The 27,553-nt window shown below is 41.5% G+C and overlaps 2 protein-coding genes across 2 annotated transcripts in view; both read right to left on the reverse strand.

Moving 5' to 3' along the window:
- Positions 1 to 1,252: 1,252 nt before the first annotated feature.
- On the reverse strand, positions 1,253 to 3,681 carry IFT70A (intraflagellar transport 70A). Its single transcript, XM_007451102.1, has one exon. The coding sequence runs from the start codon at positions 3,420 to 3,422 to the stop codon at positions 1,428 to 1,430; it is 1,995 nt and encodes a 664-aa protein (XP_007451164.1). The 5' UTR covers positions 3,423 to 3,681; the 3' UTR covers positions 1,253 to 1,427.
- A 7,679-nt stretch (positions 3,682 to 11,360) lies between these two features.
- The window catches only part of LOC103072730 (dual 3',5'-cyclic-AMP and -GMP phosphodiesterase 11A), a 269,197-nt gene continuing 253,004 nt past the window's right edge, over positions 11,361 to 27,553 (reverse strand). The window contains exon 18 of the mRNA XM_007451103.1: positions 11,361 to 12,845. Coding sequence (XP_007451165.1) covers positions 12,687 to 12,845 — 159 coding nt within the window. The 3' untranslated portion in view covers positions 11,361 to 12,686. The remainder of the gene's footprint in view (positions 12,846 to 27,553) is intronic.

Below are 27,553 nucleotides of genomic sequence, written 5' to 3' on the forward strand. Positions count from 1 at the left end.
ACTGTTCAACAAGAACTATTAGGTTGATCCATGGGAATTGCTATTTTTATAGGCTGAAAACTTTCAAAATCAGCAATTTCATATGATTCAACCTAATGCTTTTGACTTTTTCTAAACCAGATCAAGTGAGCATGGCAGTTACTTTTATGAAGAGCAAAGGTGTAAGGGGTTGGGGAAACAAACAGTAAAGCTCTTGTAGCTTACAGAAAATTAAATGTCTATGCAGAATGAGTGGGGTTCACAGTGAGAACCCCCAAACACTATTGAGTTTTGACTATGAAACTGGCATTATGAATCTAACAGATAAGTTTTCAGAATCCATTGATACCATTCTATGGTATGAGTAGGAGAGTTTGATGGGGTCATTGGAATAGCATAGAATATTTTTCCTTTTCCAAAAGGCTACAACATAAAAACAAAGTCCAGTATCAATGTGTCTTAAGTAGGAACAAGAATTAAGAACCGAGTTCTAAGGGTACTTGTTATTAATCACTGTTAAAGATCAATTATGAAAAGAGTAAGATTATATATTCATATTATTCACAAATGGACACGAGAAAACCATGGAAATTTGTCAATTGTTTATTGTCTCCACACCATAGCACCATAGTTTTACTATGGTACAAGATTTCCTACTGAATCTTACAAATTAAAAAAAAAAAATTTAGAACATAAGGAATTTTTGTTAAATAAAGCATTACAATTGTATTGGAAAATTCTGCCAAGACATACTAAAATCTATGCAAAATGTATGCATTACCAATTAGTGTTACTTAAGGGTAAACTGTTGAAGTATAATGTGAAACCCTATTATTAATGTCCAGATGTTCTATACATTAACTGACTTCTGGACTTGATAGTGCCTGGTCTCTGGATGATATAATCTTCTCATGCAGGAATTTTTTTCAGGATATAGCAAAACACAAAAGATACAAAGGAGAGAGAACATAGGCATTACAAATACTATTAGACACACTTCCCCATTCATTTTTGAATTTTTCATAAATCCTTCTAGGGTTCAAGTTCTTTTTATTTTTTTATTTTTTGCTGTACGCGGGCCTCTCACTGCTGCGGCCCCCCCAGCCGTGGAGCACAGGCTCCGGACACGCAGGCTCAGCAGCCATGGCTCACGCGCCCAGCCGCTTCGCGGCACGCGGGATCCTCCCGGACCGGGGCACGAACCCGCGTCCCCTGCATCGGCAGGCGGACTCCCAACCACTGCGCCACCAGGGAAGCCCTCTTTTTATTATAATTCTTTTGTGAGGTTTCTCAAAAGATACATCAAAATTATTTTAATTATAATTTTAAAGTGTACAAATTTCAACGTATAACAAATGTGAAGATGCCAAAGGACAAACACAGATAAAAGAGTTGCAAATATGTATAGTTAACAGGGCCATTTTGATAAAAGCCATTATTAGACGTTACTACATATTCCAACCTATAATCTCATAAATCAAAGCTTTTAATTGTCTGGATTCATAAGTGACTGTATTCTTTCCAATATGCATTCTTTCTTCTTCCAGGGGTTGTTCAATAACAGCAGGTATGTTCCTGCCATAAAGTTCACAGTGTTCTAGAAACTCAACACATTCTTGAATAACACTGTCACGAAGCACAATCATGTGTTTTGACATGTTTTCTAGTAATGACAGGAAGCATCTTTTGGCGTAATACCAGGTATCAGTTCCCAGTTTTTTATTATAAGGCTCCAAGCTTTTGATAACCCGAGAAATACCAAAGTCATAATTTCCTTTGGCACAATAGAGCGTCCCTATCACCAAATTCACAATGCAGAGATGGTAGATTTTCTTATCTGGGTCCTCATAGGAGAGCTGCTCTTCCTCCTTTTCAATCTTCCTCATCAACTCCTCGGCTTCTTCGTTTTGACTTGTCATAATATATGAAACACACAGGTTAGCCAGCACAATAGCACTGACATTCAGGATGTTGTCATAATGCTTCTTGACTATGGGCTCATAAAAACCTATGGCTTCTTTGTATTTGTTTTCCTGCATGAACAGAACATGTGCCACATTCAGCTTCCACACATCATGATCATTACAGAATTCCACAGATTTGCGGAAGATCTTTTCCACCATTGGATAATTTTCAAGGTTCCAGTAGATTTTGGCCTGGGCCATCAGCACGGGAATATACTTCTCAAGGGTGTCATCATATTCATTCACTGCCTTTTTGACAGCTTCATCATCTCTATTGTGTCTTGCTTCCTGCACTTGTTTGGTGAGTCTCCGGAGCTGTTCAGTCAGCATCCCTGCTAGGCCATCAAGCTTAATGAAAGCCTCTTCAGGAGCTGTCTGGCAAGTGATCGTGGCATCCAAGAAGTCATAGAGGTAGGGTGTGAGGAACTTGTAAGTCAAATGGGCATTCTCTGCCAGGACATCTGCTGCCAGGTCAAAATACTCATATTTACAGTAGAGCAGCAACAGGTTGCCAAAGGTCTCTGGGGGAAAGGGATTCTGTTGGAGCAAAAACTGTAGCTTCTCAAACCCTTCTGTAGGCCTGGCATCCATGTTCATTAGCGCCTGGTTGTGCAGGGTCACAGGGTCTAACTCTTCCTCTGCCCTCGGAGGCATATCCGTGAGGGTTTCATGGGCCACCTCATAGTTTCTCAGTTGGTATTCTATGGCGGCCTTGAGGTTGAAGGCTTCCACGAGAGCGGTCTGGTGAAGGACTAAGGTGTTGCCAACACTTCGAACATCAATGCCCTCAGTGGTCATGCCCACACCCAGCTCTGGGTGCTGGCGGATGCCGTGCTCAATAATGTCGGCGATATGCTTCAGCGCCGGGGCATAGTGCCGGCTGCTGTAATAGGCCAAAGCCAGGTTGTAGGAAAGGTCAGGCCGGTAGCCTGAAGCCTGCAAGGCAGCAGAGAACTTGGAACACGCGGCTTCATAATGTCCCTCCTTGTAGAGCAAACAGCCCAGGTTGACCTGGCCATCGAGCTCGTTCTCGCCCCCGCTGTCTTCTCCTTCCCCACTCAGTAGCTGCTCCACCAGGCTCCTGGCCCCGGGCAGATCGCCCTCGCTGTACTTGATCGCGGCTTGGAGACGGAGGACCCGACTGTGGTAGGCGGGGTTGTCCAGGAGGAGGAAGGCGACGCGGGTGGCCTCTGGGTAAAGGCAGGCCTTGTACAGGGCCTGGGCCTGGTACAGGCGGTACTGCTCCAGCTCCGGGTGCAGCTGACCCAGCTGCTCATAGCACTCGGCGGCCAGCGCGAACTCCTGCAGGCGGTAGTAACAGTAGCCCAGCAGCGACAGGCCTGCGCGGCTCCTCGGGCTCCGCTGGAGCTCTCCGCCCAGCAGCTGCACGGCCTCGGCGTAGCGGGCATCCCGGATGAGCCGGTACACGACCGCGGTGAAGTCCCCGTCGGGGATGGGCGCACCGCTCAGCCCCGCCATAACCTTCTCCGCGGCTGTGCGTCCCAGTTACCACGGCAACATGCCAACCGGAAACGGAAGGCTGTTTGTCCGGATATTGCTTTGCAACGGAAAAACTCTGTAAGGAATATAAAGGAATCACTGAGGTGAATCATTAAACTACTGTATTGGCCCTCGAAGACTCTGGGCTGCGAAGGTCGTGAGTCCAGCAAGAGAGATGAAAGGCCTCGTGGCAGTTCAGAAACGGAAACTCTACTTCCCGGCATGCACCGGTCCGATGGCGCCGACGTCGGGACGTGGCCGCGCTGCATTCTGGGAGGCGTAGTCTCTGCGGGACGGACCCTCGGTTGCGGGGAGATGAGGTTTCTCTTGCCTTTAGTGTTGAGGTTGATTGAGAGTTGCTGGCTGCCTGCTGTGTCACCTGTCTCTGGCGCGGGGAAGAAAGATTTGCGGTCTGAAATCCCTTGCTTTTTTAGCCTTATACACTTTGCAATACATACTAATGGCGTCGTTTCGCCGTTTGTTTTGTATTTTAATAGGAAGGAAAAGGTGGAATATCTCTTTGGCATTCTTCTGGAATTAGAGTAGCCTCTCTTTTTAAGCTGCCTTGAGGGCACACTGTCTAAGACATAAATGCAGAGGGTAATAATAGTTCTTAATTTTATCGTTTCCACAAATTAACGATGATAAATGGTTTTGTGAATATTATCTGGTATTGGGAGACGTTTAATTTTAGATCCAGGTGTTCCCCCCTCACCCCAAACAGTTAATACTGAACAGATGTTAGCATTTAGCATTTAATCTTGGCCATATCTATTGGCCTGGCCCTCCAACTTTCACTACAAATAAAAAAACCAGTCTTCCTTGATCTCCCTGCATCTCCATTGGTCGTCCATGATCTGCGTTGGACTATCTAGTATCTAAGATAAACGGCGTACGAGTAAAATCATGTCTTTGCTATATACTTAAAGGCTTCAGTGCAAGTCCTTTTGCTGCCCATAACATCTTTTCTATGTATAAATTCCAGAGCCAACACCAACCATATGTTATGGCCCTAAGACAATTTACACATTAAGATTATTTCTAATCTTAATGACCATCGTGTGATCTATATATTACAGATATGGAATCTGTGCACTAGACAGTTTTAAATAATTTGCTCAAGACCACACAGCTAGGTAGCAGCAGTGCCATGATATCCAGCAGATAGTTTCAGTAGGAAATAGTGACTACTTGTAACTTATTCCATTTATTTCCTATAGATGAGTTTGTAAAGGCCCAGTGTTTGCTGCCACATTGTATTCTGGAACATTAGTGTCTTTTTTTCCTCCATTAAAACAACGAACCAACTTGGTGTGGGCAGTAGAAATTTGAACTTCCAGATCTGATTTGCAGCTGTGAGCAGGTGTTAGGAAATCACTAGTGGGGGTGGTATAGTTCCTAGTCACCCAGTAGAGCTGGCAGGGGACTTCTGCAGGCATGTGATTGCTTGTATCATAAAGCAACTGAATTTATATACTCATTCAGTCTTCCCTGCTGAGAAATTGACAGAGGTCTGTCCTGGGTGGGACCAGACAAGGAACCTTCCACTTCATGAATACTGAGAAAGGGACAAACTGTACCCATTTCAGACGGGTTGAGTGGCATTCTGGCCCACCTAAGATCCCCAGAGAAAGCAGCTGATGGGGTCCACCATAACTCTATTCCGAGGCTTCTTTCAACCTGATCTCTGGGTGCACTCCTATAGGGCCTTCAACTCAGGGAGGTATGTGGGTTGAGGGATGCTTGCTAGTGCCTCTCAGTAATTGGGGAGTGGGTAAGTGGCTGGGGGAGGATCTTCACCTTTATGGCTGCCTGACTACACTTGTCTCTTGGAAATTCAGGCTCAGTATTTTAAAATCCTTATGTATGACCCCTACAGGCATCAGTTGAGGTTCCCCTCTTTGTGCTGGTACCTGCGAGTGTGGCTGCTGTGAGTGTGGCTGCTGAAGCGGGCAGGAGGGAGACATTCTGTGCCTTCCTCCTTATTTCATGTGCTGCTGCTCCTGAGGCCTGGCTTGGAAAAAGCAGGACATTCCGCTTAGACAGATGGAGGGCAGGGTCATTTGCAAAATAAAATGAGTGCACAAATCACGCTGTGAAATTGGCATGACCATCCCTGCTGCTGTGATAGACTGACTTTTATTTATCATTTGCAAATAAAATGAGTGCACAAATCACGCTGTGAAATTGGCATGACCATCCCTGCTGCTGTGATAGACTGACTTTTATTTAGTCTATGACAGGCAGTTGGGGAATAGATTAGGGTATTTTCGGGAGGGGGATGGTGAAAGAAGGCCCTTTAATTAATGATAGAAATTCTGGAAAGCAGTAAATGAGGTGGAATATTATAAAATGTCATAAAGGATCATTTTGTTTCCAACAGAATCTTGGAAAGCTGGAGCATGTATCAAAAAAGTTAGTGTATTGTACCATTTCTAGCAATAAGAAAGAATTTTGTGGTTGCAATAAAAAGATTTAGTGCCTTATTGAAAGGAATTAGACTTTAGGAAAGCAGTGTTGGGCTCAGGGTGGATTTTGCTGCATAAAGGGAGGCATGTTTAGCATGTAGAAGAATTCCATTCGGGCAAAATGTATAGGAGTTAAAAGTTCTTAACATGCTTATGTTTCTGCCTGTCAAGATGTGAGATGACCAAATTCCATATTCTATTTGTATGTATAATCTATTTGACATTCTCTTTTAAAACGAGTTGGAAGTTATGTTTTCTTATTTATCCTCTAAATGTAATCGCTTCCTGTTGGTAAACATTGGTAATTTATGAACAACTCAACAACCACAGCTGTGGTCCGACAATTTCCTTGTTAAAGAAAGACCTTCTGCAAAACCATTTTCCAGCTGTTATTACTCTTCCCTTACATTCTAGGCCATTTTCTTCAGGATGGCCAGTTTGGTGGTTTAGTCCCCTTGCTTCTTCTTCCTTCCCACCCCCCAATCTTCCACCATAAAGAAGGCAGAAAGAATAAACTAGTGTCAAATTGGTAATGTAACTGATTGACTTTTAGGAGCATCTGTTTAATCTTTTAAGAGTTTTGGAAAAATTGTATACCAAATCAACATTTGGGAACATTTATGCTCAGATGGTAAGACATTTAACCTCATTATGAATTCTCCTTTCACTGGCAGTTCCAGCTTTATTAATATTTTAATTAGATTTCCTTCTTGGATATACCTTTAAAAAAAAATCAAGTAGCTTATATTTGGGTGCTTGTGGTGTTATTACCTAAATTAACTTGTTAGGAAGAGCACAATAACATGGTTTATAAATGGAATTACCAGAGAAGGCACAACTGTGGATATTGACATTTAAAGAAATCAATCAACCATCCAAACAAAGAGCTACTCTGAGCCCCTGTGTTTATGCAGGACATTCTGTACCAGGACCAGATCCTGCTTTGCCTAACTTCCCTCATTAATCCTCACAGCCCTTCTGTGAATTAGGTAATTTTAACTGTTGGCCTCACTTGAAAAGCATGGACTGAAAAGCACAAAGAAGCCTGTGGTCGCCTCAGCACGGGGGGGTTGGTGATTGCTTAAGCTGGCCAGTAGAGGCCACACTGCGCCTCTTCCCTCTCCCCCTGAGCACCTCCTCTCCAGTCATTTGAATTGGCTTTGGATCATTTGCTGCAGTTCTAATAGAACAGGCACAATGGTGTAAGAGTTTTAAAGTTTAAGCACCGAAGCCGTTGTGTAATTTGTATGGCGTCAGTGGCTGGAGGCCCTGCATCGATGCGATCCCCCTGTGTAATTGCCCACGCAAATTTGGGCAATCTGTAACAGACACAGGAACCCGTCTGCATTGGGCTGCAGACTCTTATCCCTCCAGAAAAACCTCAATAATTCAAAGAACCTTTTGTCATCTTTAAAATGCTCCATGGACAGGGCTGTCCCACTATCCCTCTCACACAGGCAAACATCACAGATCAGGACAAGGTTAATAGGCTAAATTGACAGTCAAAATTTAAATCGTAGGTATTCGGATGCATGCTTGCCTCGTTCAGTCCTTAAATCGTTCTTCCTAAGAGAAATAAAGATTATTCCAGAGCTTTAGTTAAACTTTAAGCATTTTATTAAAAACAAAGATATTTAGGTCTCTTAAAGCAGTTTCAAAATCATGGATTAGATGCTTGTGAAATGGGCAAACAGTCTATAATGTAGTATTCTTATGACACCTCAGCTTGGGAAATCTACACAAATGGAGTGACGTCAGACAACTCAGTTGAAGACATATTTCCCTTCTTTTGTGTAAAACAATAATAATTAGGAAGCAAATCAGTAGGGGATCCTTTTTAGATGATTGTACATCAAAATAAAATGGCAAAAGCATTTTTCACCAAGGGAGTGAGATTAGCCAAAACCTAAACTTTTGTTCCCATGCAATGCTGTTTGTATTTTTAAAAATTCATCTAAATATGATTTAATCTAAATCTAAAGAAAAAAATAATCGAGATTCTAAACACAGACATACACACACAGCAAATGAACACAAAGGTAAATGGTGGCCTGAAATAACACATTTTTTTTATAGCAAATACTTCATTTACTTAATAAAACAAACATGTTTCTGTGCCAGTGTATATATTCAATGACATTGGTAGAGATATGCCACACAGATAAATAACTTATCTTTAGCACTGTTGAGAGATGGACTAAATATGCAAGAACATTCAAAATTAAATTAGAAAAGATGTACAACACCAAATTACCAGCTGAGGAAAAGGTACACAAGCGACGTAAGCAGGACCTCGGGCATTGTTAAATCCAAGTACTCAACATGAAATTCCCCAGACACACCACTTTATTTCTGCCATCTACGTGTTTTATTCTATTACTGCTCACTTACGAAACTTATGAAATTTTGGCCTTCTTGTAGTCAGACTCAACCTTTAAATTTCCTGTGACATTTGAGTTTTGGGAGTTCTTTACAGCATGCGGCAGAACAATGGTTTCAGAGACTGTTATTCTGAAGCAGACAGTGAAACTTCACTGGCATTGCCAGAGTTTTTAGGGTCCCAAATTAGGTTTTGCTCTTTTGCTTTAATGAATCCTTTATGAGTGTTTATTTCCAGCCAAAACATTTTTCTTTAGATGTAAATCTTCCCTTAATATATTTAGATTTCTGTCCTGCTTGAGAGGAGTTTTTCACACTATTAATGGGGATGAAACTGTATTTTATCTTTGTGCAATTCATTAAGAGTCAGCAGGAGAAATGGACTTTAAAATAATTCTACCACAAAGTAAATTGAGCAGACTCTGTTTAATGACTTCAGGTAAGTGGATCAAATATGATAAATTTTGATACATGAAAAAGCAACTGAATTCTTATAGCATTAATATTAGATAATGTTATTTCACTAACAAAATTTTAAAGATTATTTCCAACCCAACCCAATGTGTATGCAAATATAAAATACCTGGAAATGTGTAGACAGCTTAGATTTTAGAAACAGAAAGCACACATGCAATTTTAACTTCTTTTGACTCACTTTATAAATTGTAAATTAAACTGACTACCATTTATGGGATATCTATGATATGAGATAATCTAAAGTTGTCCTTTATGAAGTAAAAGGGTATATTTTTGTACCTATAACCATGTACTGATGACCATGTCTTTCGTGATCAGTAGAGGCAGGCTCAGACATATCTGTGATAAGGTTGTTTTTATATCTACTCCATATATGTAACTTTTTATTTTGTCTTTAGTGAGGAGATGACCTCTTTGCTCCTATCTTTTTTGAGAAGAGTGAATAAGACAGTTATGTGGAACAATTTTTTAAAGTTAAATACAGCTTGGTCCTTTGGTGCAGAAATGAACTGAATAAAAGTCAGTGCTTTTATTTTATAAGTGGAAAACCCGAGACCTGAGAGTCCCAAGATAACAGGTCTGGCCGATGGCCAGGCTTGGGGGAGCCCCATCCACTGTGCACTGGGGTAGTGCCCTTTACAGTTTGCCAAGCCATCCCTCCTGGCTGGGATTGCCAGCTACATTGTAGGTTGTGCATGTATTCTCCACATACTGACTAATAAAATTATAAATAGCCTGCCTGAAAAAAATACACTTCGTGGAGAAAGTAGGATGAAGTCATTTCTACCATTAATGCCAAGAGACCTGAGGAAGCGCACATAATCTGGCCAGTTGTAGGTTTTATAAGAAGGCTCACATTTCAAATGCTTTCCTCCAATAGGAAGTAAACAATAATAAGGATTGGGAAAATTTCTCTATTTTGGAAAAGCAGATTATATGGGTAACCACACATACCCCCAATTCGTGGAAAGTTATACATTAGAAAAGGGATTAAAAATACCTCAAACGCCCAAGAGTTCAACCTCTAACCCTCTGGGTTGTTGGCACCAGGGAGGCTGCTATCTTTTCTACTGTTTCATGGTTGTGGAGGAACAGACCGGGGCATTAGTCAGCAGTTTCTGAATTTTGACCCCAATAGGAAAGATACCTCGAGACAGGAGAAATAATAGATGGAGGCAATTACAAACAGCTGCTTGATTGATGGTTGACATTGTCAGGGCTCCCCTGTATGGCGGATTGCAATGGTGTTGAGCTGCTCTTGCTACCAGTGGGTGTTGCTATTGGCAACCATGCAGTGAAGCCAATAAAAAGGGAAGAAAATGAGAGGAAAACTCAACCTTAGTGGAAGCCGTAGGGTTTGTGCTATAAATTACATTCCCCTTAGCAATATGCAGCATCAACGTTCAGGGTAGCCACAGTGCGTGTAGCTACCTGCAGTCTCCATTGGACCCTGGGTCTAGTTTTATCATAAAGCACATGCTTTCAAATTTTGCTCTAGATACACTGGCATCCGTCTGTCTGGGCTATTTATTTATTTATCGTTGGGGAGGATGACAGATGTGGGTTCATCTCTGCCTCACATGGACTGATTTTCAATTCCCACTTGTGATATAAACATGATGTGACACAATAGCTAGGAACACCTGCAGTGCTTCTGAGCTGCAGACACACGACCAGGGTCTGTCCCTACCTCCACCCCCCACTTTGTTCCTCACCTGAAGGAGGGAGACAGCCCGGCAGAAGCTGTTTTCCTTTATAGCAGAGTGATTCAGAAAACTGGCTTAATAAAATCCACAAATCTGAACAACCTCCTCTTACCTGCTCTGCAGAGGCAATTTTTCCTGCACTCATTCTCTCCTCTGGTTTCTCCAGTCTTCCCCGCAGAGACAGCTGTAAAAGGTAGCTGGGAACATTATTTTTTAGGGCTCCTACTCCTTCCTTCTCTCTTTTGTCAACCCCCTCCCCGCTCAAGTATCTCTCTTTTCTAGGCAATTGATGATAGGATTCTGTACCCTCATTTTTTGGGGAAGACATGCCATTTTTCTTTGTTTGGATTGATGTTCACCTTCCCTTTATCAGTTCTCTTACCACCTGCCTCGGTCCCCATCTCTTCCTTGTTCATTGTTCTCTTTTGCTTCCCCTCCTCCTCCTCTTCCCCCCATTTGCCTGGTTTATAATTTTCTTTTACTCTATTTCTGGCCATATAGAATCTTCCTTTTTCCCCATGGGTACCTGCTCTTCCCTTACTTCTGTTTTGGTACTTTAATCTACCCATTCTTTAAACATTTCCCAGATGTCTACTATGCGCCAGGAAAAAAATGTCCTTGGTGGAACTTGGCCTCTGTTTCTCTGAGTAGTAAAGTTAATAACTGACACTGACGAGCAACAACAAGAACAAAAATGGTTTGTAAATTTTAGATTCTTTAGAGCTGGAATGGACTTCAAGGTTCATCTGGTCCAGAGACTTTCAAACTCCTCAGAGCCCGATTATGGGCTACTAGGTATGTGATCAAAGAAATGAGGATTTGTAGGGGCTCTGGCTCTCCCAACCCAGCTTCAAACTGAGGACTTGGGCTTTTAGATGTTTTATGTCTTGGGGATTCTTTGTAAGATTTATTTGAACACAGAGTTCTAAGGTTAAATCATGTTTGAAAATAATTTCCTAGTGTAATCTCATTTGACAAATGAGGAAAAAGGCTGGGAGAAGTTAAGTGACTTGTCTAAAGCCATCCAGTGAATAGTGCCAAACCTAGGGTACAAGTATAGCTTCTGGCCCAGCGTTCTTTGGATAAGGCATACCATGTCCTCAGTCTCTCAGCTTTCTAGTCATTGCATCTATTTAATATAGCTTATTCTTATCTACTATAAACCTAGCTTTCTATAGAATATCTGTTCTCTGCCTAGGCTGTTGTTTCTTAACCTTTCAAGCATTATATCTTACACTTAAGGAAAAATCCAAAATTGGGGACCTTTCCATTTGGCTTTAGGTTGGCACTGGTAGTAACCTTACATTATACTGAAACATCACTAGGAGAGCTACAGGTAGTCAGTGATCATTCTCCGTGGCTCTGCTGTGTCCTGTGAAATGTCTCACTGTTGGAAATAGTTCTGAATGTTCATGTGTCATTTGCGTTAAATCCACCTATAGATTTCCTTTCACCCTTACTTTAAGTCTATTAATCCATTCCTTCTGGGAGAAGACTTGGTCTACAATGAAGATTGAATTAAAAAACTGAAAAAGGGGACCACAATCCCAATACAATGTTATGAATCTTGTCTAAACGCCAATCAGACAAACACATTTGCTGTCTTCCTACTATAGACCTTTTTTAGGGGAAAACTGGGAATGGCTGGTTTTTGTAAGGATAATATAGTTTCTCTTTTAGGTAGGCGATTCTAAAGGCTCTGATCCATCATTAAGAAGCTTTAGGATTAAAAATAAGATATCTCTACAGAATACCAATTGGGATTCTTGGGACAGTCTGGCGCAGAAGGGGGAGCTCAGGAGAGGATGCAAAAGCAGGCGTTGTTTGGCTTGTAACAAACAGAACAGCCATACACAATATGAAGCAGTGCTAATGACACCTTCACTGTTCAACGTTCTCTTGGCTCACAGTGAGCAGGGCCAACCATCCTCAGGTCCTGCACCCAATTGGCCCGCTGCCCAGAACCTTCATCTCAGCCCATGTGTGTTCATCAGGGAGAGGTGAGTATCCTGGGGCATGTGCTCCCTGCCCCACCTCCTCCTCTGTCCTTTCTGCTGGCACCACACTGCAAGGTGAAAGCCCAGGCATGCTTCCCAGCACAACCCTGAGACTTTATGTCTGTTTGAGCTTAAAGGAACAAAAGAATGCTGTGGTGGGACCGAAGCTGGCTCTTGAGGACGCAGTCATTTCACAGCTGCGGCTGACCTGGAGGGTTAGTCTCTGTCATCTCCTGTCACCATGAGATTGACAGTGGGGGCAGAGGCAGCCGAAGAGATGAGCAGCCTTTTTTGGTGCAACTCTTCCCACTTACTTCTGTTGGCAGCTACTGAATCCAGCATCGGCTTCAGTTTCACGTTGACCTTCACCAATGCCTAAAATATAACAAAAGCAGGTGGGGGAGAGAGGAACTGGAGTCACTGCCATGATTTTCTAGGTTTCTGCTGTGAGGAGAATGGCAACTGGCTGTAAGAAATGAAAGTGATGATTATTTTGGTAAACATGAGCTATTTATAAGAAGTAAATATGCACTTAGCACCACTGTGTTATATTAATAGAGCTTATATAGAAAATGAAAAAATAAGACAGATGTCTGTGCACTCCTCCAGGGGGTGCCAGCCAAGTTGATTATGATCCTGTTTTAAATTCACATCCAACAGGAAACAAAATATGCAGCTCACACGGTCTACTAGTATGTGTATCTTTGCCTGCTAGGGAGGGCTCCAGATCTCAATAGATCAGGAACTGAAATTTTTACAAAAATAAACCTACCATTTGCTCCACCAAAGATGACTCTGGGTGGACTCACGTGAATGAGAAAGGCCAGGTGAAATCCTGAGATGAGAGGAGCTCATTTTTAAAGCACAGGATCTGGGGACTGTGCTAAATGTACAGATCACCATGAGAATATGCATGGAAATAGACACAAGAGAAAAGAAAAAGGGGTGTGGAAGAGAGGGACAGATGGAGGGGTGCAGGAGAGAGAAGGGAGAGAAAATGTAGGGTGGGGCTGGAGGCCAACTGATCACAAGGCTAAGGAAGCTCAGGATTCAGGGTCCTCACTTTTAGGAGACCCTTCTAAATATTTCTTTTTTGCACTTAATTTTGTGTTATTTTTAAAAAAGGGTCCCCAACTCCCAAATGGTACAAACTTTCAGCCTCACAAAATGTGGATCACTCCTCTGGGGGAACAAAGCAATGAATGAAACAGGGATCACGGGGCTGTGGGGCTTTAGCCCCTGGAAAGGTAATGGTCCCGCTTAATGCCTTGGGTCAGCGTTCTGTGGCCACAGATTATACTCCCAGTCCCATGGAGACACCTTGCCGGTGTGTCTCATTCATCACAAGGGGAACAAAAGGTGACCAGTGACTAAACCACCGTGGTTGCAGGACACCTCCTGAAAAGCCTTCTCCAAGCCGGACCCGTAGTTAGTGGGTACTCCAGAGCGAAGTCCTCAAACAGGAAGAATAATAGTTCTTTCTGTGGAGGATGGAATCCCCTAAGCATGACTGCAAACCACCTGTTAGGAGGACCTGAAGTATCCCCTCAAATAACCCTCTGCTTTGGGGAGTTTCAGGGATACAAGTGAAGTGTAACTAGATGTAAGGTAAGTGGGGGTTTGAAAGCCCAGAAATACGCAGGGATCCTGTTGAGCGGCGAGCGCTCCACCGTGGCGGTGTCTTCTCACATTCGTGTCCCTTAAACACAGCATGTTCTCGCTTTTATTAGCGATGTTTATCACACCAAGCAACAACGTCTAATTTGAAACCAGATGTATTTGTTATTCTATATGATAATAAATCACAGCAACATAATAACTCAGGCAGTGATCAAAATCCCCTTTACATCCATGAGAAAAATGCAGGTGCCTGTGTTCTGCTTAGTGCAGTGTTTTTATTTAGACAATAGTGTAAGAGGTGGGGATGAATGCCGTGGTTTTTAGTATAGTTTGGCACTGGCTCCTCTTCGCTCTGATCAAGCCTTTTAATTAAACTGACTACTATAATTCCTATGGAAATTAGTGTTTATGTTATTTTCCTGCCACAGAAGCATTTCTCTAGAACTTATTTTTTTTTTAATCCCAGGAGCACAAATTGGAATTTTTTTCTGCATGAAATGTAATTAAAAACTCATTTGATTACTATAGTTCTGGCTCTGTTTTACTTATTAAATTCCTGTAATCAGTTTTCTTTTATGAAGCTGCTGGGAAATGATCTCAAAAGCAACACATTTTTCTCTTCCTTGGCAGGTTCCCGAGTGTACTAAATTACGTTCATAGCACCTGCCCATGATTTGAATTACTCCACCAATTTATTCCTTAAACTATTTAAGTTTATTTGGCTTAGCCCCAAACAGATTGCTTTCCTTCATCTAGCTCTTTGTTCTCTGTCTTGCTTTCTTTGTGTTGAATAAAAAAAAAAATTTGGGGGGGGGTACATTATTTCTCAGAATTCCTTCCTCTCTTTATTTCATATTCTCCTTAAACACAGAATTGCCACACTGGAATATCGTTTTCCTCTAGTCAGGTGCTGGTTCTAGGCAAAGGTAGCAAGAATCTCATCTTGAAGAATTATTCTTACACTATAAATTTGTTATATAAATGCAGTTAGCTGGAAGAATATGGAGCTATTAGAATATTAGGAAGGCAAGGGATTATCCACAAACCTAAATTCCAAGGTTTACGGTGATTACGTGCAATGTACCATCAGCAAGAGAATTGCTCCCAGTATTTAGAAAGATATGGGTATTCCTACACACTTCTCATCAGCGAGTGACACCCGATGAGTTCTGTGCAAATGCTACTGGTCTCTGTCTCGTTTGACTAACTCTTCTCTTAGCAAAAGAGAAAGGGGACACATCACCCATCTGCCCACTCTCCCTGTACAAACAGAGGGACTCTAAAGCTTATGTGTGTGGCACCATCCACCACAGGATGCTGAGTCCCTTCCGTGACATCCCCGTGGTGTGACCATTCAGTGTTTAAACACGTCCGGAGGCAGTGAACTCACTACCTCCCTGGCTGGGGGTGTCAGTTTACACTTTGTTCTGATTTTAGAATGTTGTTCTTTATACTGAGCTGAAAACTATATCCCTGTAATCAACCTGATGGTTCTAATCCTTGGGGTGCTCTCCCTTTAAACTCGAATCTACTGAGCAGTAGGCTGATGACTCATGTGGTGCTCCAAGTGTAGGCTAGGATTGATTTATTGACCTCAAAACCCAACTTGGGCTGTGTATGGATATCACTGAGACTCCCAAGCTCACTGCAGCTCCCCAACCCTGGCCCATCACAGACAGGACCCTGGATACTTGCCTGACTTGGGGACACGGCCCTGGGCACCTAGTCATCCAGGTGGCTGAGGGGCCACCTGCTTCCTCATTCCTTTCACACTCCACTGTTGAGTCCACTTGTGACCAGAACGTACAGTTTATTCCATATTTTATTTATTTTTTAAATAAGTAACACATTCACTAGTCCAATGAATATAAAGGGTACAAAACATAGTGTTAAAATCTCCTTTCATCCCTGCCCCAGAGATTTAGTTTCCTTCCCTAGAGGCAACTGATGTTACCAGTTTCTTGGGTATCCTTCAATAAACATTTTATGCCTATGTAAGCATAAATACATAGAATATATATATATTTATATATATATATATATATATATATAATGTATATATGTATAATTAGGTTGATTCCCTCATCATTTGCAGTGATTCTTTCAGAGAGGGAGTGAAGGCAGAACCTTGTGGAACATTATTATGATAATGCTGGAGTGAGACTAATCACACTGTGTAGAAATTAGTATCTGGAGTATATAGAGAGGAGAGGGATCAAATTCCAATTTTCTGTTGCTAATGCCACTGAATTTTTCTTCTGCCGAGCTTAATCTGCTGTGAATCCTATCTAGTGTAGTTTTCCTCTTAAAAATTGTAGTTTTCATTTCTAGAAGTTCGACTTGTGTCTTTTTTTTATATCTTCCATGACTCTGTTTTGCATGCCCAATCTTTCCTCTACTCTCTTGAACATATAAAATGTAACAAATGTCTTAATGTCCTTCTTTATCAATTCTATGATCTGTGTCATTTCTTAGTCTGTACTGATTGCTTTTTCTCATTATTATGGGTCAGATTTCTTGCTTCTTTGCATGCCTGGCAATTCTTGACTGGATATCAGACATTGTGAATTTTATGTTGTTGGGTTCCTGATTTTCTTTTCTTTTCTTTTTTTAAGTTTCTTTAAACATTTCTCAGTTTTATTGGAGAATGCAGTTTTGACGGTTACTTGGAAACAATAATTCGATCCTTTTGAGGCATGCCTTTAAGCTTTGCTAGGTGGGTCCAGAGCAGCTTTAGTCTAGGGCTAGTCTGGCCCCACTACCGAGACAGTAATCTTCTGAGAACTGTACCCAGAACTTCGTCTATTTCAGGGTTTCTCTCTAAAATTCTGGGTGGTGGGACCACGGACTACTCCCCCGCCTGGGTGAGCTCTGAGGGTTACTCTACCTTCTCCTTTTTGCTGGTGCTCTCCAGCATCAGTGGTTTCCTCACATGCCTGGGGTGAACAGCACCAAAGACTCAAGGGGCCTCTGCAGATCTCTGGAGCCCTCTCTTCTCTGCTGCTCTTCCCTGGGGACTCTCACCTCCTTGGCCTCCCCAGGTTCCTGGCTCTGCCTCCTCGTCTCAGTGGGACCATCGAGCTCTGCCTGGGTTCCCCTCCCTGTGCTGTGGCCTGAACACCCTCCCCAGGGAGTAAGCTGGGGCACTTGGAGGGCCCATTTCATTTGTTCCCCTTTCTCAGGAATCACTGTATTGTGTTGGCCTGTAGCCCAGTGTCTGAAAACTGTTGTTTTATGTATTTTTCTGTTTGTTTTTGTTTTTTGGTGGTTTTCTTTTCCCCCTGTTACTCTGGTCCAGCAGTGGAAGTCCCTATAATTGGTTTTAAACAACTCTGTCTTGGGTACTAGCCCATGAGCTCCAAGGGAGACTGGTATCAAGGCCTGTATCTTTGGATCTCTAGCTCTGAGCTCAGTCATCTCTGAGAACAGCACCCCTCCTCTACTCCACCCACAGAGCAGTGGCAGGAGGATGGGGTAAGGCCAGGACGACTGGGGTCAGTACGTTCTGATCTGCTACAAGATCCTGCGGTAAAAGCAACCTGAGAATGAGCCCCTTGGGAAATGAATATAGTATTCTGTCTTATTACCATTATTGCTGAGAGCTTGTTTTTATCAGTTCGCTAAGCTGCTAGGAATGTGACTCTTGCTTTCCCGCTGCCATCAGTATCCACATCTGCTGTCTTCTGGCCCCATGTGTGCTTATTAGTTGACCACAATCACTTCTTGGAGCTCAACTGCTGGACAGATGGAGGCAGATGTGGGACAGGGGAATAAGCAGAGAAAGCCATGCTCTTAGAAAAAGTCCCTGCACCTACAGTCTTGCAGAGGGGAGAGAGGAACACCACCAAATTAAAACCAGATTTTCTTGAACCCTGAAAATGTCCAACTACGTCATTAATACCTTTAAAAAACTTTGAGGAAATTATCTGAGCTGGCTATTTATTTATTTTTTAAAAGACAAAGAGGGAAGATGGTTTTTACTTCCTGTTGTTAACTCATGTATTTCCAGAGTGTTGGCAATAAGAATTACATTTTCTGCTGTCCTCCATCCTCGCCTTACCCAAAACAAATAATCAGAAACTAAGAGATACAATGCATGGCAGAGAAGAAAGAAATTAAAATATTTTTTGAATATCAATTTTTTGATAAAATATGAAAATAAACTTGGAGCCCCTCTCAAATATCTTGTTTGAGGCAATATCCCTGTAATGAAGATGTGATCACTTTTCTAACATGATTATTTAACTTCCTGGGTGAAAATGTCCAGAAGCTGACTTGGGCGTTGGTATTTTGAAAAGGAAAGTAATTGAAGACATGACCAGCTGGTGTCATCTCTGCTCAGACCATCAACAGAAGGGGCAAGAACGCATGCAAGTGGTGGCAGCTCCTGAAATTCTCTTGAATTCTCGAGACTGGCCAGCCACATGTGTAAAGAGTACCTATTTCCAAGAAACAAAGGAGGCTTCTACTTAAGCTATGTGACTTCAGAGAGAAGTGGCTAATTGTGCAGCAAACCCAAACTTTTAAATTAGTGAATTGTTGAACTGTTAATCCTTCTTGGTTCCCAGAGGTAAAGATTATTCATCATTGAGTCTGACATATTCCTGAATTTTACATGTCACGTTGCAATGCTGTAGTTGCTAAGAATCCCAAGTGGCTTGTCAACCTTCTATTCTTCCATTGTGTTGTAAAGGCCAGAGCCAGTGAACTGATTGTCCTGAACTGAACTCATCGCCTTTCTCCGAACCCTCCTCTGCTCTCAGGTTTACTCCCTCAGGGAACTAAGCATTACCTCTCCACCCAACTGCCCAACCCAGCAATCTATGGATCATCCATGACCTCTGCCTCTTCCACCGCATCCAAACTATCACCTCTCAATCCTACTTCCTCTCAATCCTACTTCCAAATTGTCTCCGTGTGTCAGTCCAGTGCCATTCCTACCACCCTACTTCAGGCTGCCCTCAATTCTCCACTGCCTTAACCTCCTGCAGCTCCTACCTGGGCTCCCTGCTTCCTCCCCTGGGTCCTGTCCAATCAACTCTCATTGTAGCCATCCTGGTCAATCAAAATCACACAGCCGAGTTGGCTGCTCTCTACCCTGAACCTTTGGGTGGCTCCCATATGATATGAATGTGTTGTAAGACCCTACCAGAAAAGGAGAATTGTGGGATTAAAAGGGAATGAAATCCAGAAATAACACAGAAAAGAACCATAAAGCCCAATGGAAAATCTGAGTTATGGTACAAAAGCAGAATTTTGAAATGCTAAAATAATCCCTTTGAGTCTTCTAGAACACCTGAAATACACATCTTTCTATGCAGCTTAACATTTTTCTGAGTAAGGAAATAAGCTAAACTCCACATGGTGTGTTTGGCAGGGGAGTAGCTGAAGTGTTAGTTACAACATGTGAGAGTAGACGGAGCTGGCTGTGGGTACAGATGGGAGGCAGCAAGCAGATTCCCCCAAACCTCACGCCTCCCCTCCCCAGTTCAGTGGCCTTCGAAACCCAAGGTTGTGTAAAAATTAATTTGCATTAACTTACTTAAGATAATGTATTAACTACCACAGGAGGCTTCCAGCAGTTTTTAAAACTTGCTTTGGAAAACAAATAATCAAACAATAATGGTGAACACAGAAGTTAGCCAAGAGTTCTTTGGATAAATGTTTTTAGACATTTACATTAAAAATACCACCTTTAAAATAAAGCTTTAGTATGTAACTTGATCAAGTTGGAAAATTAGTAATAATTGTTTATATATGTCACACATGGCACCGTGTTCTATTGGGGTCTTCCCTGGCTAGAACACAATGGAGTTTAAAAGGCTCTAGCCTTATGACTTCTGCCCCATTGGGGATGGGGTCATTTACTCCACAAGGACTGTGGTATCTCTAACAGAGACTGCTAGTTGCCTTCCCACCTCCCTTAAGCTTAGGAATGGCCAGGGAGGTGCAAGCAGAATTCAGAAAGAAGAGCTTCTGAGAAGACTCTTAAATGGGAGTTTATTCAGTTGGGAAGTACATCCTTTTGCCCTTGCCCCTATCTCCTTCTTGCTTCTGGAATATTAACATGATGGCTGGAGCTACAGTGACTATATTGTGACTATGAGGCAACCTTGAGTATGGCAGCCATGTCCTAAGGAAAGATAAACAGGGACTGGGTCTCTGATGGCTATGGAACTGCCACATCATAGCAACCTAGAACTGACTTCTCTGGATTATTTTTATCAGAGAGATAAGTAAATTTCTATTTTGTTTAAGCTATTGTGATTTCAGATCTCTGTTACTAGTAGCCGTATGCAATTCCTAATTGAGAGAATTGATATCAGGTTGTAGATCTCTATTTTATGGCTACCTGTGTAGGTGTCAAAGGATTTAGGCATCTTGATACTTGAATAAATTGATCCCCTGCATCGGGTAGTTGTGAGTTAACTTTGTTTGGCAGTGGATTATAAGTGAACTGCAGTAGACAGCAGAGGCTATATAAGGTCCCTTTACCCTTCCTCAGGTAACAATCCACTCCATGTGCTCTGAGTAGGAGCATAATTCAGTCCTGACCAACACCAGTGACTGGTGTAGGGATGTGGATGTGGGTGTGGCTCAAGCTAAGGCAGTCAGAGGTCTCTCAAGGTCTTCCCCAGAACTATTGGAAGTGAGGCTTTCTTTTTCTTCTTTCTTTTGGTATGATAATACCTAGAATGAACATGTGACCTTAGAGCTGCCAGGATGTGTGAGGAAAGCTTGGTTGAGAATGAAACCAAAACATAACTAGGAGGCAGAGGAAAGGGGGTGTCTGTCTTATGATATCCTTTGAATCCCCTGGATGTGGCCACTTGCTGCCCAGTCAACTGCACCTCTAAGCTCCCCAGTTGCTTGAGCCAACAAATTCCCATTTCTGCTCAAATTCATTTGAGGGAGTTTCTGAGCTCCAAATCATGGGCGTTTTGCTATGGTCCCTTATTGTTCTCTGTCACCCCCAGGAATTACTTGAGATTGAAACCCCCCACCAGACTTTGAACTGGTGGCTGGCATAAGGGAGTCTCAACTTGCCCAGCGTAAAAGGTTGCTGCTAATACTCACTGGGCAGCCCTCTCTACCCAAGTTCATGAGAGTCAGGGACCAGCTAGCACTTATCTCTTTTCTCCTTGAACCCCCAGAGTCTGCCAAACAGACTCTTTAAAAGGTTTCAAAGGTTGCTGAGTCTGAACCGCCCATGCTATGGGGACTCAGAAGACCCTAACAGAGGATGCCAACTCCCCCTGGTGGCAAAGTCAGCTGACCTACGGGATTTCGGCTTCCAAGAAGGAGGACTCAAAGGACCCAGGTGACGGCATCAATTTAGCCTGCGATTTTCCCAAGGACCAGGTGAACTCAGACAGAAAGGAAAAACAGCAACTAGCTGTTATTTTCTCCTTAGTGGAAGCTCAGTGTCACTCCACATTTATCACATTGGGTGAGAGTCTCTTTCCGGTTGGGAAAACTGTTTTTCTATACGTGATATTAACTCTGCAGATCTGTTACAGCGGTAACAGTTGTAGTATCTATTCAGCAGTAACAGGTTGGCTATGTCTGATTTTTGCAAATGCCAAAAAATATTGTCAGATCTTTCTGTTTTGTTAGTGATATTTGAGAGCTTAAAATCTAAATAATGTGAGAGAGTTACCCAAATTAGTCATAAAGATGATAAAGCCACAGAGGTAATACTTAGTATGAGGAGGGCAAGCAAGCTCATTAGAATCCAAGTAAGAATGATTCAGATCTATAATCGGAATCCTAAGGGCATAGTCTAGCCAAGCTATAACACTGATGTTTGTAGCATCAATTCTAATCTCCTGAAAGCTAATTACAGTACTACTAATAACTTAGAAAGAAAGACATCATTTTCTTTCCTAGGTTTGAAGCAGGTTAATAGTGACTGTAAAAGTGAAAATGCTTTATTGAAATTTTCTCTCCCTCTTTTCTTTCCCTTTCCATTTCCTTCCTAATCTCTCAAGTTTCTTGTTTCGCTTACTTTATTTACATGCTCAAGGGATTCCTTTGTGAAAAATGGTATTTACAAATGAGATTAACATTAGGAATTAATGAGGCAGGAATTTTAATCTCCTTGGATTAACGGCATTGTTATTTCCATAATACAGGGCAAGAGTTTTAAATACAGTGTCCACCGGGCCAGGCCAGTAAAGTTGAATGAAATAGGCTCCATGATACAGTTGGGAGTGGTGGGGCCTTTGGCAAACTGGATATGTTACACGTTATAAACAGTGTTCAACTGAATGAGACATGTCCGTGGGCTGAGTCTACTCTGAAGGCCACCCACTCGCTCTCGGTGAGAGAGAGTGAAACACACCTTGCCAAAATGAACTAATAAGTACTGAGTACTGAATGTGTCCAGTGTTCCATGTGCCATCCTGGGGCCTTTCCAGATGGGAGCTCATTAAACCTCACAGCAATGCGGAGAGATTGGTATTGTTGACCCTGTTGTGACAGATAAGGAACCTGAGATTGCGGAAATCAACTTAAAAAGGCCAAAGTTTACATGGGTAAGTATACAGCAGAGCTGGAACGTCAGTTCAGGCCTGCCTGAGGACAAAGCCCCTGGTGTCTTCCCATGAGGGATCTCAGTGGGATGTTGGTGATGACACGTGTCTCACACTTGACTACAGCGTCCGGACACTGGAGCAACTTTTCGGTTCTGGTGTCCTTGGCACTGCTTCAGGACAAATTCACAGGAGGGAGGCAGCCTCACGCCACCTCCCAAACATTAGGTGTAGACAGTGAATCTTTTATCTGTGACTCCTCTTTTCAAGCCTATCCTGGGAAAATAAAGGTTTTAAGTGGTAAATCACGGCAGGCCTAAAGATGGCTCCTGTACACGGGAGCAAGGAGACTGCTTCTTCTGTTATAATGAGCCCCTCTAGGATTCTGTCCTAGGTTATCCTGTTGGTCGGGTTTTCAGAGCACACTGGTAGCTAATCAATCATGTTCACTGTGTAGGCAACATCTGACTTGGAAGGAATAGCTGCTGACCCAGAAGCCACAGTCTTTGATGAATGGGGCTTCATGTTAAGAGGTGGTTGGAACATGTAAGTAAAACACAGCCACATGGTAACAATCCACCTCTCCATACACTGGAATGTTTTCTGGTGAAACTATGCCACTTGAGATTTTATAGACAGATATATATATATATATATATACACACATATATATGTATATATATAATCTATTGTTTTTGCAAAGTTCAATGTGTAAAAAGAACCATTTTAAAAATTTATTTTTTGAGGTGCAAGCATTCGTTTACTATATATATTTTTGTATACTTCTCACATGCCTTGAGCCCTAGGGTTCTCCAAGCATAATGGCTAGGATGCCCGTGTGGGAGAGGGTTTTACAAACGTGGAATCCCTTGCCCTTAGTGTGAATGGTGTTCTCAGTAAGCTACCATGGTACCTCCTAGAATGGATTCTAGAATACCCTATTATCATTTGCCCTTCTATTTTTTAGCTGATATTTGTACTAATGAACTGCTTAGGGAGTGCCATGCAAATCTGATGATGCCTGAGCATTTCTTGTGAGAGTTTAAAGGTGGTCCTCATGCCAGCACCAAACAGGGCTCAGATTTGAGACAGAGAGGGAACCATCAAAGTCTGTGCATCCCAGTGCCCCAGATCGACAGCAAACCAGACCCAAAGAATCCATGAGAGATGTTTTGTCTTTAGGTAAACATCCTTGGGGACAAAAATCCTCTATTATTTTACTGGTCTCTCTCCATATGGTAAGATAACCTACTTTTTCTTAATTTTACAACATAATAAAGAAAGATTTTGGGGAGAAAGAATAGGAAGATAAAGAAAGGGGCATTTTACACATACCACTGGGTGTACCATTCGCTGGCCTTTTGTCCAAAGAAAGGGTCACCTTTAAGATCTGATGGAAGGTATGTTATTGTGGCTTTATTGCATTGCTAACTCTCCCAAAGACTAAGATATGGGAAAAGTTTGTATGTGTGGGGACAACAGGACCAATACTCTGAATGTTTTTTTTAATTACATTTTTGAAGTATAGTTTAAGGAAGGGAACATTAGAATTTTATGAGCAAAAACTTCCTAATAGGCGACGTTTTTCTTCTTTTCAATGTTGGGAAGTTTTACGTTAATTTAACTTTCAGATATTGATCATTTAAGATTAAATAAGCATCCCAATAAGAAGACAAACTAGATTTGTGTTTGAACTAAATTCTAAAGCTTATATGGAAAAATAAACAAGAATACCTAGAAAATACTGAAAGAGTAATGGGGAAGGTGAAACTAGACTTATCATTAAAATATATTATAAAGCAATATTAATTAAAAGAGTGTGATTAGGCAGACAGAGTAATACAACAGAATATAAAGAGTAAAAATAGAATTAAATTTAAGGGAATTTTGTATATGATGAAGGTGACCTTTTAAATCATAAGGAAAATGATTAGTCAAAAACTTATGGGACAACTGGGTAGCCAACAAAAAACTAAAGTTGGAATCTGACCTCACACTTCACATTCAATCAAATAAAGCAAAACCAGATGAAGAAGTTCTGAGAATTTAAAATTTTTTATAATTTTGTAATGGGAAAGTCATGATCTGTATGACATAAAATCCAGAAGCCATAAAAAAAAAAGATGAATTTGACTACATAAAATCAATGTATTTCTGTATAGCATAAACAAAGTGAAAAGATATATGGCAACCTGGGAAAAATATTTGCCACTTTTGCTACAGATAGAGGTCTATTTCTTTAATATATAGTGAGCTCCTACAAATCAATAAGAAGAGACCACCAGCCCAGTAGAAAAATGGGCAAAAATATGGAGAGTTTACAGAAAAAAATACAAATGGCTCCTAAGTAAATAAATCTGTACTAAAAATATGATCAGACTCATTTATGATATGGAAAATACAAACTAAAACTGCCATGAGATAGATTTTGCACCATCATATTGGCAAAATTCAAGAAGTTTGATAACACATTGTCTTGGTAAGAGTGTAGGAGAGGCACCTCAGCCATTGCTGGCAGAAATACAAATTGGTTCAGACTCCACAGAGAGAAAGTTGGCAGTACCTATCAAAATTTCAAATGCCCATATGCCAAATGCCCACTAATTCCACTTCCAGGTGTTTGTGAAGATGATGCATTTACAAAGATATTTATTGCACTTTGTTTACAATAGCAAATTATTAGAAACAACATCAGTGTTCATAAATAATTAATTATTGATTAAATAATTTATTCTACATCTTTAAGATCTAATACTCTGCAGCCATCAAAACGAATGTGATAGCTGCTATATGGACACTGAAAAGGAGTGACCTCAAAAATACATTAAGTGTAAGAAAACAAGGTATGGAGCAGGATAGACACTGTTCATATATGTGTATATGTGCATATATACACACACATACATGTATATGCATACATCCATATATGTATTATACACCAACTATATATCTCAATAAAAGAAAAAGCCAAAAACACTATTTCTGCTGTTGTATAGACTGTTTTTGGATGAACTTGGTTAATAGTGGTTGCCCTGAGGGAGAGGACCTGGGTGACCTGGGGACAGGAGTGTGAGGGAGGAGCACTTTTCTCTAATACTTTTGTGCCTTTTGGACCTTTTGAATTCTGTTCACTGGGCATGTATAAACTACTTAACAATAAAATATTCTACTTAAAAGTGTAACATGAACTGATAAAGGAACTAGCAACTTTTGATCATGTGTTAGAATTACTCAATAGCAAGTCATTTCATTGTTAATAAAGAAAGCTTACGAGTACAAGGATAAAAAAGAGAAATAATTATTTCATAAAGATCAAAATAATATAGTGCTTTGCCACCATGATTCAGAAATTATCTCAGTAACTTAATGCACGCTGTGCTAATGTTGTGTGTAAATCCCCTCCCTCCATCCACGTTCCAATAAGGGCCGACTACCTCATTGATCCTAAACATTTCCTCTGAAAAGCGATCAATGTCCCCTGCCTGGACATTAAACAGATTTTGAAAAACTCTTCAATCTGTATCAGTGTCATATCCTCATTTAGTTCCTCAAATTTGCCCTCAGCTGGGAATCGTGCAGGCGACTGTGATTCTGTTGTGTTCACCACTCATTTGAAGGGCCCCATTCATCATCATTTCTAGGCCTTTTCTGATGCAATGTAGCTTGTTCTTTGTCTTTCTTAAAAACTGAATGGCTGTTAAATTATCCATTTATCTTCCTTCAGATTTTCTGTTCAGTTTCTCAGGCCCTCTCAGGGCTGTCTTTTCTACCTTGTTTGCTGACTTTTCATTCCATTTCCCCTGTTCTTAGAGGCATCTTGGTTCACCATGCTGTCCTTCAAAGCAAACTCCCTGCTTCCATCTGCTTTCTGTGTGTTTGAAATCTGCATCACTACTCAAGATAGATTTCCTTTTTAAACTCTGTCCCTTCGGGATAGCTTTGAACACTTGGAGACAGTATGCTTCAATATGTTTGTGGCAGAGTATCTTGGGACAAACCCTACACTGGAGGTCAAAAGTCTTGGTTTCTAAACCTAGCTTTGCCACCGTCAAGCCGGGTCACGGGTGACCTTTCAAGGTTTCACTTCCCTCATCTACAGATGATCTGCAAGCTCACTGTTAGATGAACATTCTGGTATTACAATAGCGTGTTGCTTCTGTTTCAGGGGACCTGATAAGGACCTGAGGTTTGTATAACATTAATGCCTGCTCACATCATCTCAGGTGGCAGTAAGGTCCTATCGGTTAGAAGCCCAGATTTGAAGGCAGAAAAAAAAAAAATCTAAGCTCTGTCACTTAATATCTGTGTATTCTTGGGCAAATTACAGAAACTCTGTAGCTTCAGTTTTCACATCTGAAAAGGGGGATGATTGATAGTAGTATCTAACTTGATATTGCTAAGAGAATTAAATCAGATAATGCTTGGAAAGTCAGTCTGGTGCCTGGCACATAAGAAGTGCTCAGGAAATGTTGTTATAGACGCACTACACCTTAGTGAGACCAGCAGTTTGTCTATTTACTATCCAAACTTCCAACAGAGGCTACTGAAGCTTAGAGATAATATTAATGGTGATAACAAGAATAATGGCTCACATGTATGGAGGGCTTTAGCATGTAATGTTTACTTTTCCGAAGCATTTCCACATACTCTATCTCCCTTGTTTCAGACTCTTGGAAAGGCTGATATTAACTATCATCAATTCTACTTGCTCCAAGAAGAAAGTCACTTTGTAAGGCCAAAGGTGTTAAAAAAAGCAGCAGAGTGGAGTTATTTTCATTCAAGCCTTCAAGCCAGTGGTGATCACCATGAAAAGAAAGCTGAGCATAAGGAGCTGTGGGTTTTACTAGTAAGGAGGGGGGACCTGGAAAGGGACCCTTATAAAAACACTCAGCCCTTAATTGCCTCATTTTAGGTCGCTTTTCTCTTTCC

This window comes from Lipotes vexillifer, unplaced genomic scaffold (assembly GCF_000442215.2).
Source record: "Lipotes vexillifer unplaced genomic scaffold, Lipotes_vexillifer_v1.1 scaffold645, whole genome shotgun sequence".
Taxonomy (NCBI): Eukaryota; Metazoa; Chordata; class Mammalia; order Artiodactyla; family Lipotidae; genus Lipotes; species Lipotes vexillifer.

Coding starts and splice junctions, on each gene's coding strand:
- IFT70A (XM_007451102.1), bottom strand. CDS start 3,422: ATGGCGGGGCTGAGCGGTGCGCCCATCCCCGACGGGGACTTCACCGCG.